This window comes from Hemitrygon akajei, unplaced genomic scaffold, assembly GCF_048418815.1.
Source record: "Hemitrygon akajei unplaced genomic scaffold, sHemAka1.3 Scf000042, whole genome shotgun sequence".
NCBI lineage: Eukaryota > Metazoa > Chordata > Chondrichthyes > Myliobatiformes > Dasyatidae > Hemitrygon > Hemitrygon akajei.
Window position 1 is genome coordinate 818494 of NW_027331928.1, and position 12941 is coordinate 831434.

The 12941-nt window shown below is 52.5% G+C and overlaps 1 protein-coding gene across 1 annotated transcript; it reads left to right on the forward strand.

Annotated features, from left to right (window-relative positions):
• The first annotated feature begins 3829 nt into the window (after positions 1–3829).
• Positions 3830–12655, forward strand: LOC140720431 (oxidized low-density lipoprotein receptor 1-like). The gene is made up of 7 exons (XM_073035283.1): positions 3830–3927; positions 4816–4887; positions 6495–6614; positions 7949–8065; positions 10026–10271; positions 12100–12242; positions 12587–12655. Exons 1-7 carry the CDS (start codon positions 3861–3863, stop codon positions 12653–12655), a joined length of 834 nt encoding a protein of 277 aa, XP_072891384.1. The 5' UTR covers positions 3830–3860.
• Positions 12656–12941: the final 286 nt, after the last annotated feature.

Consider the following 12941-nt stretch of genomic DNA (forward strand, 5'->3'; position numbering starts at 1 on the left):
GGAGATAGACAAATGGTCGAGGTAATTTTGCATGGAGGCCAGGGAACTGCGGTGTCATCTGGGACCACTCCTCGTTGTGATTTTTAGAAACGACTTGGATGAGGAAGTAGAAGGGTGGGTTAGTAAGTCTGCTCATGACACAAATGTTGGGGGTGCTGTGAATACTGTGGAGGGCCGTCAGAGGTTACAGCGGGACACTAATCGGATGCAAAACTGGGCTGAGAAGTGGCAAATGGAGTTCAACCCAGATAAGTGTGAAGTGGCTCATTTCGGCAGGTCAAATTTGAAGACATAATTTAATATTGATGGTAAGACTCTTGGCATGGTGGATGATCATATTGGACACTCAAACCTACCGCAAATGTTGACAGTGTTGTTGAAAAGGCGTATGTGTGTTGGCCTTCATGAACCGTGGGAGGTAACGTTACGACTATACAAACCCTTGGTCAGACCGCTCTTGGAGTAGTGTGTTCAATTCTGGTCACCTCACTGCAGGAAATATGTGAATATTATAGGCAGGGTGCAGAAGACATTTACAAGTATGTTACCTGAATTTGGGAATAGTTTGAATGAACTTGGCCTCTTCTCCCTGGAGCGACGGAGGATGAGAGGTGACCTGATAGAGGTGTGCAAGATGATGACAGGCATTGAACGTGTGGATAGCATTTTCCCAGGAACGAAATGGCTCATGCGAGAGGACACAGATTTAAGGTGCTTGGAAGTAGGTACAGAGGAGCTGACGGGGTAATTTTTCACACAGAGAGTGGTGAGTGTGTGGAATGCACTGCCGGCGATAGGTACATGGAGTCAGTAAAATAGAGGGCTATGTGGTAGGGACATTCTAGGCGGTTTCTGGAATAGTTTATTGGGACGGCACAATTTTGTGGGTCGAAGGTCCTGTAAAGTGCTGCAGATTTCTCTGTTCCAGCCAATAAACACTAACGCGTTATTTTACACTCGATGGTCGCGGAAGCAGCTGGCCCACCCTTCCTGACCACCGGGATGATCGTCGCCCTTTTGAATCGGCTGGGATCCTTCGAATGCAGAAGTGAGAGGCTGAGAAAGAGCCTGGGGCAGTCCCGTCTATTGGTCGGCACAGGTCTGCAAGGCTCCACCAGGTACATCATCGGGGCCTGACACCTGGAGAGCGTTCACCCACCTGAAGGGTGCTCTGACCTTGTGCCCCGAAACAGAGATCGCAGAAGATGGGGTGTTGACACCACATCCCTCACTACTGACCAGCTCCATGAGCTCCTGACACCTCTGGCGTATCCGTCCCCTCCATAATCCCTTACTCCGACTTCCCGTCACCGACAACCCCTTTCTACCTCAGACTACTTCCCCGTCTCGATCACCCCCTCCTTTCCGAAACAACAGCTAATTCCGTCACCTCCTTGACGCACTGCACCGTTCCCCCTCATCCCCAACCTCCCCGAAGCCACTCTCTGTTTGAATGGAGCGCTCCGTCCCCAACCGTCCTCCAGATCTCCGGCACCAACACGCGCCCCTCCTCTATAATTCACCCTCTCTCTGTTCACCGGGATTTGTGAGAACGGTGGGGAGCATTGACGCCTGGTTTTACTCCCTTTTTCACCCGATATCGGTCTCTGGGTTCTGAGCCTCTCTACAGGTCTGTGTGGATAGGCTTACCATGTAAGGCCTTTGACAGGGTTCCGCACTGTAAGTTAGTTTGGAAGGTTCAATCGTGAAGTAGTGAAATGGATTCACCAGTGGCTGGATGGGAGATGCCAGAGAGTAATGGTGGATAACTGTTTGTCAGGTTCGAGGCCAATGACTAGTGGTGTGCCTCAGGGGTCTGTACTGGGTCTAGTGTTGTTTGTCATATACATTAATGATCTGGATGATGGAGTAGTAAATTATATTAGTAAGTAAGCAGAAGATACAAAGGTAGGTGGCGTTGTGGATTTTCAAAGCTTGCTGAGAGATTTAGGCCAGTTAGAAGAGTGGGCTGAAAGATGGCAGATGGAGTTTAATGCTGATAAGTGTGAGGTGCTGCATTTTGGTATGAATAATCCAAACAGGACATACATGGTAAATGATAGGGCATTGAGAATGTAGTAGAAAAAAGTAATCTAGGAATAATGGTGCATAGTTCCCTGAAGGTGGAATCTCATGTAGATAGGGTAGTGAAGAAAGCTTTTGGCATACTGGCCTTTATAAATCAGAGCATTGAGTATAGGAGTTGGGATGTAATGTTAAAATTGTGCAAGGCATTGGTAAGGCCATATTGGGAGTACTGTGTACAGTTCTGGTCATCGAATTATAGGAAAGATGTCAACAAAATAGAGAGAGTACAGGAAAGATTTAAAGGAATGTTACCTGGATTTCAGCAACTAAGTTACAGAGAACGGTTGAACAAGTTGGGTCTTCATTCTTTAGCGTAGAAGGTTGAGGGGGGATTTGATAGAGGTACTTAAAATTATGAGGGGGATAGATAGAGTTGACGTTCATGGTTTTTTTTCCCATTGAGTGTAGGGGAGATTCAAACAAGAGGACATGAGTTGACAGTTAGAGGGCAAAAGTTCAGGGGTAACACGAGGGGGAACTTCTTTACTCGGAGAGTGCTAGCTGTGTGGAACGAGTTTCCAGTAGAAGTGGTAAAGGCAGGTTTGATATTGTCAGTTAAAGTCAAGTTGGATAGGTATATGGACAGGAAAGGAATGAAGGGTTATGGGCTGAGAGCTGGTCGGTGGCACTGGGTGAGAGTAAGCGTTCGGCACAGACGAGAAGGGCCGAGATGGCCTGTTTCCGTGGTGTTATTGTTAAATGGTTAAATGTAGATCCTGTCGTGTGTGCAATCTCACCAACACCGTCCCTGCCCGCTCCTCGCCTCCCCTTCCTTCCTCTTCCCTCTGCAACACAACGCCTCTCAGACACACAGACACACACAGACGCACAGTCCCTGAGGCAGACACACAGGTCAAGACCTCTGTAACGGCTATTGGTAGGAAAATGGTGCTGAAGGGAGGAATGGAAGGGAGTAGTGGGTGAGGGGTGAGGGTGGGAGGGAGGGAGACGGATGACAAGGGCTGGGGTAAGGGGGTCCAGAGGGACGAGTAGGAGAGAGGGAAAGAGGAACTGTGTGGGGGAGAAAAGTGGAAGCGAAAGAGTGTGTAGAGGGAAGTACCAAAGAAAGTAAGAAGGGAGACGGATTGAACGCAGATGGGGGGGGGGGGGGTTGGGGAATGGGAGGAATGAAAGAATGTGAGAGAAGGCCATGTGTTACGAGTTTAAAAAAATCACCCAACCCCTTGCCATCCAGGAAAAGCCGGAAGGGGTAAGTGTGGTGGGAGATGTGGAGAGAGTGAGTGGGAATGGGAGAGAGAAGGGGATGAGGGAGAGAAAGGGAAGACGGAAAGGAGAGAGAGATTAGAGGAAAGAGGCGGAAGGTGGGAGCGGGAGAATGAGTGAATGAGAGAGAGAGAGAGAGAGAGAGAGAGAGAGAGAGAGAGAGAGAGAGAGAGAGAGAGAGAGAGAGAGAGAGAGAGAGAGAGACCCGGGGGGGGGCGTGTGGAGAGGGAGAGATAGAGAAAATGCCGTGCGATAAGGAAGGGAAGATAGAGGACGAGGAAGGCGATTGTGTGTTGGGGTTGTGTCCTGTGGCCAGTCACTCTCCAAATCTCTCCCTCTGTTTCTCACCACCCTACACCCGCCACTCACATTTCTCACAACCACCCTCTCTCACACTCTCAATCTATCTCATCCCCTCACTTCCTCCCCCATCTCTCGGTCCCTCTCTTTATCGGCTGTTCATCTGGTGTTTGTGGGCTACGGTCTCCCACTACGGGTTTCCTCTCCCAACTGTCCCATCCCTTTCAGGCGCTCAGAGACTCGACAGGATGGAGGAGAGCGAGACCTACGCGAACATGCGGCTCACAGGAGCGGATTTACAAGCTCCTTTGAGAGGTGAGTGGTGCGGAGAGAGGGAGAGAGACCGCTGTGTCTGACCCCGGGTGTGTGAGATCGGACAGCGTGGACGGTGCTACTTTCTGTGCCTGACCCCGGGGGAGGTGGCATTCGGCTGGTGCCCAGGGATCTTATGACGAGATACTGTGGAGGGAACGTTACTCAGTGACTGACCTGGGAATCTGTGGAGGGACAGAGTGGAGAGAGCTTCACAGTGTTTCTGTTAAGGAAATGCTTGATAGAGTTTTTTGGAGGGAGTTTCACTCGGTGACTGATCTCGGCAATGGGTACGGGGATAGTGTGGACAGAGCTACTCTCTGTGTCTGATTCCGGTGAGTTGGAAGGGTGGGTGATGGGTCACCGGCGTCTACTCTGCGTTTTATCCCAATCTCGTCTGATGGTACAGTGTGGAGGGTGCTTCACTCTGTGTCTGACCCCGGAGAAGAGGGTGTGGTCGGTCAGTGCAGAGGGAGCTTCACTCTGTGTCTGACCCCGGAGAAGAGGGCGTGGTCGGTCAGTGCCGAGGGAGCTTCACTCTGTGTCTGACACCGGAGAAGAGGGTGTGGTCGATCAGTGCCGAGGGAGCTTTACTCTGTGTCAGACCCCGGAGAAGAGGGTGTGGTCGGTCAGTGCCGAGGGAGCTTCACTCTGTGTCAGACCCCGGAGAGTAGGGTGTGGTCGGTCAGTGCCGAGGGAGCTTCACTCTGTGTCGGACCCCAGGAACTTATGTTGAAACGCTGTAGAGTGACCTTTATGTGTTCTGCCCAGGAAATGTGTGATAAGACTCTGCAGAGAGAGTTTCACTCTGTGACTGACCCCGGCAGTGTGTGATGTGACAGTGCGGAGAAAGTCTCACCCCTATTCTCACCCTCATTGTTGTCTTCCCAGCTGAACCGGATGTATCGTACGCGGAACTGAATGTCACGGCCCTCTCGGCGCCCCGGGTCCGGAGAGATGGAGGTCAGTTTCATCTTTGTTGGTTTGACTGTGTTTCGGTGACGTGTGCAATCCTGTCGCGAGTTCACAGGGCAATGATACTTTGACCCAAATGATTCGTTGCTGTGTAGAATAAGTCAGACAGATCCTGTGGTTTAGGCCATGATGAGGAAGATCTGTGGGAGAGTCGGTGTGGAGGGTGCCTCTGGGACGTACGGTGAGGATTCATCACCATGGAAGCGGGGGGCTGTGTTTGGTGAGGATGGTGCGTTCTGTGAGGGGATCTCTGGACGGAGCGCTGTGAGATGTGACAACGAGTCAGTGCTGTGGGAGGGGTCGGTGATGAGGGGTTGCTCTGGGAGGAGTGGAGTGGTGGGTGTGACGAGGGTGTGGGTGAGGAGGAATTGCTGCGGGAGTGTTCGGTGTGGAGAAAGGGACATTGAGGAGGGAGCACTGGTAGAGGCACAGAAAGGAGGGAATGGCGTGGGAGGGGACGGCGAGGAGAGATGTCTGTGGATGGGTCGGTAAGGGAACGTTACGGGACTGGTAGTGAGCACGGAGGGCCGTGGAAGAGGTGGAGAGGAGGAAGCGCTGTAAAAAAATTTGAATACCTGTCTCAACATTCAAACCCACATTCTCCCTCCTCCCATCATTCTGTCTGCCACTCTCCTCTTCTCCCCGCTCTTCCTCCCTTCCTCCCTCCCTTATCCCCTCTCCTCTTCCTCCCCCTCTCTCAACCTGTCCCTGTTCCACCATTTTCTCCTATCCCATTCCCTTCCTTCCCCAGCTATCTGCGCACTCTCTCTAAACTCGCTCGTCTATCAACATTCCTCTATCTCTCCACATCTCACTCGCACCCTCCTCTCTGCCCTCTCCCCTCTCCTTTGAACCTCCCCTCTCCCAACCGCTACCCTTTACCCCCAATCTCAACAACTCTCCCCTTCCCTCACTTGACTCACTTTCCCAACTCGCCCCTCTATCACACTCTCCATTTCCCACTTTTTCACTCCCGCTCTGTCCTCCGCACTATTTCCCTCATTGTCTGCTCATTCTCTGACCTCCCGCTATTTGTCCGCTTTCTCCATTTTTCACTCTCTCCCTGTCCTCTCCCCTTCGCCCCATTTTCGGCTTATCTCGCGCTCCGCAACTCTTCTCTTTAACGATCCCTTCTCCTTTTCCACACTCGCTCAGGCTTTCCCCTCTCCCTTCCCCCCTCTCACAATCTCTCTCTCTTCCTTCGTCTCTTACCCCTGCGCTCTCACACTTTTCTCCATCCCTCACTCTCCTATCTCCCTCCGCTTTTTACTTTCTCTCTCGCCCCTCTGCCTCTCCACTCATTCTTACCCTCTGCTTCCGCTCCCTCTCCCTCAGCCTCTCTCCGTCTCGCCCAACCCTTCTCTTTCCCCATTCTCTCTCTCCCAATTCCCCGCCCATTGCTCATCATTTTTTCCTCTTTTCCATCCATCTCTCATCCTCTCTCTCCCGTCTTAGCCCGTTCCCTCAACTTCTTTCTCACCGCCTCTCACCCACACTGTCCCTTGCGTTCTCTTCCCCTTTCTCTGCTCCCTCGCTCCGTCCTCTATCCTCTTTCTATTACATTCTCTCTCATCCTCCCTCGCTTTGGGTTCCAGGCGGTCTGAGCTCCACCTACGCAGAGGTGAACTTTCCGAAAGACGAGCCCGTCATCGATGAGGATGAGGCTTCTCCCATTGCCGCAGGACCCCGTAATCTGCCAACCAATGCCCAAACAGGTCAGAGTTCACAATTATGACGTCATTATAACCATATAACCGTATAACAATCACAGCACGGAAACAGGCCATCTTGGCCCTTCTAGTCCGAGCCGACGCATACACACACCTAGTCCCACTGGCCCGCACTCAGCCCATAACCCTCCATTACTTTCCTGTCCGTATACCTATCCAATTTTACTTTATATAACAATACCGAACCTGCCTCTACCACTTCTACAGGAAGCTCATTCCACGTAGCTACCACTCTCTGAGTAAAGAAATTGCTCCTCGTGTTACCCTTAAACTTTTGCCCCCGAACTCTCAACTCATGTCTTTAGACGTCGACAGTTATGCGCCTCGACGTGACAGGTGTCCTGTCCCTTCGCAGCGCGCAGAACCTCACACGAAGCCGGGCTAAACTCCATCTGCCATTTTTGACCCATATCTGTAACGGATGCAAACCCGCTGAATCCATTGGCACCTTCTACACTATCCATCACACAACTAATCTCCGTGTCGTCTACAATTCTACCCACCCACTCATCTCCAGTTTCATTCAAGTTGGTCCTATACATCAGAGACAACCTTGAGATTCAGCGTTTTGAAGTTTTACTCAGATTTACAAATTTATTAAATGACTAGTGTGAAATCGGATCTACCGGCCCGTCAAGCCGCGCTGCCCGGCAAATCCACAATTTTATACCGGTCTAATGAAGGGGAAATTTACAATGACCTGTCAACTTACCAACTGATACGTCTTTGGACTGTGGGAGGAAACCGGACCACCCGGAGGAGCCCCACTGTGTCACGGGGATACGATGCACTCATTGCAGGCGGCAGCGGGAATTGAACCCGTCTCGCTGGTACGATAAAGCGTTTGCTAACCACTACGGTACCAGACCGTCGGGAACATGTTAGTCCCCTACAGGGCCGCCATATATCCCACGTGTGTAAAAAAGAACAAAGCGGGCAGACAATAATACAACTGTGAAAAACAATAAACTCTGAATCCAGATGGTCACTTCCCCGTGGATCCCCTGTATCATAATCCTCTGGATCAGTCTCCCCTGAGGGACCCGGTCAAACGTCCAATTGAAGTTCACGGAGACGACACCCATGACTCCAATTTCAGAGATCAGCTAAAAGTCAGAAACAGAAACAGTCAGACATTAGTCAGTCTTTGCCGAGTCACCGAATTGGGACTCTCAGCGACGACGGCTAGAAAGCAGATGAGATTGAGAGATGGAGGGGGTGATCGTGTTGGGAGGGGGGGAGCGCGGATGGTGGGTGGGAGGGAGACTCAGTGGGGGTTACGGCTGAATCCACGCACGCGCTGAATGGTCTCTCTACAGGTCCGCAGAAACAGGACCCGGAAGCGAACATCGGAAACAGATCCCACCGTAAGATCTGCCTACTCTGCCTGGTTACGTTCGCTTTCATCGCGATAGTTGCCGGGCTCTCGATATTTGGTGAGTCGAACGGCCTCCGTGTGGAGTCAGACCATAAACAAACAAAGCGAGATGGATAGTCGGCGTAAAACCTCACAGTGATAGCCACACCCCCATCGACGCGACACGGACACACCCCCTAACCGTGACAATTGTACGACCTGTTCTATTACACGATCAAGTTTCATTCTCACACCGACACGCCATTCACCATAACACCAACAACCCAGTCAGCATAGCGCCGTCAGAGCCCTGTACACGACACTGATATACTCCAGCTGCGACACCGACATGCCCTTCACTGTGGCAGACATCACACTCATAGTGACAACGTACCCCTCACTGTAACATCGACATGCCCCTCACTGTGACAGAGACATCACACTCATAGTGACAACGTACCCCTCACTGTAACATCGACATGCCCCTCGCTGTGACAGAGACATCACACTCATAGTGACAACGTACCCCTTACTATAACATCGACATGCCCCTCACTGTGACAGAGACATCACACTCATAGTGACAACGTACCCCTCACTGTAACATCGACATGCCCCTCACTGTGACAGAGACATCACACTCATAGTGACAACGTACCCCTCACTGTAACATCGACATGTCCCTCACTGAGACAGAGACATCACACTCATAGTGACAACGTACCCCTCACTGTAACATCGACATGCCCCTCACTGTGACAGAGACATCACACTCATAGTGACAACGTACCCCTCACTGTACCATCGACATGCCCCTCACTGTGACAGAGACATCACACTCATAGTGACAACGTACCCCTCACTGTAACATCGACATGCCCCTCACTGTGACAGAGACATCACACTCATAGTGACAACGTACCTCTCACTGTAACATAGACATGCCCCTCACTGTGACAGAGACATCACACTCATTGTGACAACGTACCCCTCACTGTAACATCGACATGCCCCTCACTGTGACAGAGACATCACACTCATAGTGACAACGTACCCCTCACTGTAACATCGACATGCCCCTCACTGTGACAGAGACATCACACTCATAGTGACAACGTACCCCTCACTGTAACATCGACATGCCCTCACTGTGACAGAGACATCACACTCATAGTGACAACGTACCCCTCACTGTAACATCGCCATGCCCCTCACTGTGACAGAGACATCACACTCATAGTGACAACGTACCCCTCACTGTAACATCGACATGCCCCTCACTGTGACAGAGACATCACACTCATAGTGACAACGTACCCCTCACTGGATTATCGACATGCCCCCGGCCGGGTTACTGATACGCTCCTCAAGGCGACACCTTCAACTGTGACACCAGCACGCCACACACCATAACACAGACACTCCACGCACCGTGACACCGAAAAACCCCTCACTGTGATTCTGACATACCCCTCACCGTGACATCGAGATAAACCTCACTGTGACTCGGCAGAGCTCTCACCGAGACTCAGAGCCACGTACCATCGTGACAACGTCACGTCCTTCACCGCAACTCTGATATATTCCTCACTGTGACACGGAATCAATCATCACCGTGATACTGACGGAGCCCCCATCGTAACACCAACAGAAACCTCGCCGGGACACTAATATACCCGTCAGCTTGACACAGACACGACCTCACAGAAGCTCAGGCGCCGCACAATGTGACACTAAAGCACCCGTCCCCTTGTTATCAACACGCGGCTCACTGTAAACACAGACAAGCCCCTCACCATACCACATACACGATCTGTACCGTGACAAAAGCACGCCTCTCACTGTAACTCACGTCACCGTGACAACTGCACGCTCCTCTACGTGAATCGCACCGCAGCGCACCGTGACACCTACACGCTCCACAACATGAATCGCACCGCATGGTGACACTATCAAACCAATTAGCGAGAACACCCCGCACCGTGACGCCGTCTGACACGTCACTATAAACGCGAAACATCCTTCACCATCTCCCTCAGCATCACAGATTCGTCAGTCTCAGATCTCCTCCGACGTAAAATACCAGCTGCTCTTGGAGCAATTTCTGGAGATGAACAGGACACAGACCCAATATCGACAACAGACCCATGAGTTGAAACTCTCCAACTCCGACTGTCTCCGGAATCTTTATGTCCTCAACAACAACCTCTCCATCTTCGAAACGAAGATCAGAACTTTCAAATGGATAAAGGGTGAAATTTGCCAATTTCTGACGAGTAGCAGAGGTGAGACATTTCTACAAGTCTGACCCCGGGAGTGTGCGCCGCGAAGGGAGGGTGTAGTGGGAGCTTCATTATGCGTCTGACCCCGGGAGTGTGCGCCGGGAAGGGAGGGTGTGGTGGGAGCTTCAATACGTGTCTGACCCCGGGAGTGTGCGCCTGGAAGGGAGGGTGTGGTAGGAGCTTCACTACGTGTCCGACCCCGGGAGTGTGCGCCGGGAAGGGAGGGTGTGGTGGGAGCTTCACTACGTGTCTGACCCCGGGAGTGTGCGCCGGGAAGGGAGGGTGTGGTGGGAGCTTCACTACGTGTCTGACCCCGCGAGTGTGCGCCTGGAAGGGAAGGTGTGGTGGGAGCTTCACTACGTGTCCGACCCCGGGAGTGTGCGCCGGGAAGGGAGGGTGTGGTGGGAGCTTCACTACGTGTCTGACCCCGCGAGTGTGCGCCGGGAAGGGAAGGTGTGGTGGGAGCTTCACTACGTGTCTGACCCCGCGAGTGTGCGCCGGGAAGGGAGGGTGTGGTGGGAGCTTCACTACGTGTCTGACCCCGCGAGTGTGCGCCGGGAAGGGAGGGTGTGGTGGGAGCTTCACGATGTGTCTGACCCCGGGAGTGTGCGCCGGGAAGGGAAGGTGTGGTGGGTGCTTCACGATGTGTCTGACCCCGGGAGTGTGCGCCGGGATGGGAGGGTGTGGTGGGAGCTTCACTACGTGTCTGACCCCGGGAGTGTGCGCCGGGATGGGAGGGTGTGGTGGGAGCTTCACTACGTGTCTGACCCCGGGAGTGTGCGCCGGGAAGGGAGGGTGTGGTGGGAGCTTCTCTATGTGTCTGACCCCGGGAGTGTGCGCCTGGAAGGGAGGGTGTGGTGGGAGCTTCTCGATGTGTCTGACCCCGGGACTGTGCGCCGGGAAGGGAGGGTGTGGTGGGAGCTTCTCGATGTGTCTAACCCCGGGACTGTGCGCCGGGATGGGAGTGTGTGGTGGGAGCTTCACTACATGTCTGACCCCGGGAGTGTGCGCCGGGATGGGAGTGTGTGGTGGGAGCTTCACTACATGTCTGACCCCGGGAGCGTGTGATGGGAAGGGAAGGTGTGGAGGGAGCTTCACTACGTGTCTGACCCCGGGAGTGTGCGCCTGGAAGGGAAGGTGTGGAGGGAGCTTCACTACGTGTCTGACCCCGGGAGTGTGCGCCGGGAAGGGAAGGTGTGGTGGGAGCTTCACGATGTGTCTGACCCCGGGAGTGTGCGCCGGGAAGGGAAGGTGTGGTGGGAGCTTCACTACGTGTCTGACCCCGGGAGTGTGCGCCGGGATGGGAGGGTGTGGTGGGAGCTTCACTACGTGTCTGACCCCGGGAGTGTGCGCCGGGAAGGGAAGGTGTGGTAGGAGCTTCTCTATGTGTCTGACCCCGGGGTTGTGTACGATGGGAGAGAATGGAGGGAACTTCACTCTGGGTCTGACCAAGAGGCTGTGTGATGAAGCCTTGTGCAATGAGTTTCACTCCGTATTTGATCCGGGGGCCTGTGATGAGGCGGTGTGGAGGGAGCATCACATTGTGTCTGACTCCGTGAGTGTATCAGGGGAGGGTAGAGGTAGCCTCAGTCTATGCCTGACGGGAGAGACTGTTATGGATGATGTGGATGGAACTTCACTCTGCCTCATCCTGTTAATGTGCGATGGGACGGTGTGGGTGGAGATTCAATCTGTATCTGAACACAGGTATGCGTGAGATGGGACTGCGTGGAGGGAAATTCACTCTGTGTGTTCCACTGGGTGTGCGTGATGGGATAGTGTGAAGGGAGATTCAGCCTGTGTCTCACTGTTCTTCGTCCCTGATTTCCAGAGAAAACCTGTTCCCAGGACTGGATCAGAAATAAAGACCGGTGTTATTACATATCCACGTTTGAAACAGCTTTCCACAAAGCGATTCAGGAATGTTCAAACCGTGATTCAAGGCTGCTGGAAATCAATTCAAGTGATGAAGCGGTATGTGTCACAGCACGAGAAGATCCCACAGTAACACAGGAATCATCACACACCACGGGGTCAGACGTAGAGTGAATCTCCCTCCACACCGTCCCATCATACACTCCCGGGGTCAGACACACAGAGTATCTCCCTCTGCATCGTCCTATCTCACACACACACGGGGTCAGACACAGAATGAAGCTCCCTCCACATTGTCACATCACACATTCCCCGGGGTTAAACTGAGAGTGAAGCTCTATCCATACGATCCCGTCACGGATTCCTGTTGTAATCAGCTGAGAGAAGCTCCGTATCATATTTTTCAATTCTTGGCATTAACCGAAATAAATTTAATTTTCCAGAGCTTTGTATCCCGCAAACTTGTCGACGGAAACAATGCATACTGGATTGGAAAATGCGAAGACGGGTGAAATTTGGACTGATCTGTGGGGTGAGAGTTTGGTATTGTGATAGTCCTGACGGGAGAAAATGCGATTCGTTTACGGACCGAAGTAGTTTTCTGGGAAAACGGAGGGGCATTGGGATTTGTTTGTAGACTGTATGTGGGTAAGGGGTAGGATGGTAACATGGGTATATTTTGGGATCGACCCATGTCTGTCGGAGAAGGACAGGGCAGTGGAAATATTTCGGAAACTGGCAGGGGGCAGAGGGGAGAGATCAGTACACAGGGATTATTTTGGTACTGACGCGTGTGGG

Bases quoted from the DNA above. Each gene is read 5' to 3' on its own strand.
- LOC140720431 (XM_073035283.1), top strand. From the start codon at position 3,861: ATGGAGGAGAGCGAGACCTACGCGAACATGCGGCTCACAGGAGCGGAT. The intron at 4,888-6,494 runs GTCAGTTTCATC...TTTGGGTTCCAG, and splicing joins CCGGGTCCGGAGAGATGGAG to GCGGTCTGAGCTCCACCTAC. The intron at 6,615-7,948 runs GTCAGAGTTCAC...GTCTCTCTACAG, and splicing joins GCCAACCAATGCCCAAACAG to GTCCGCAGAAACAGGACCCG.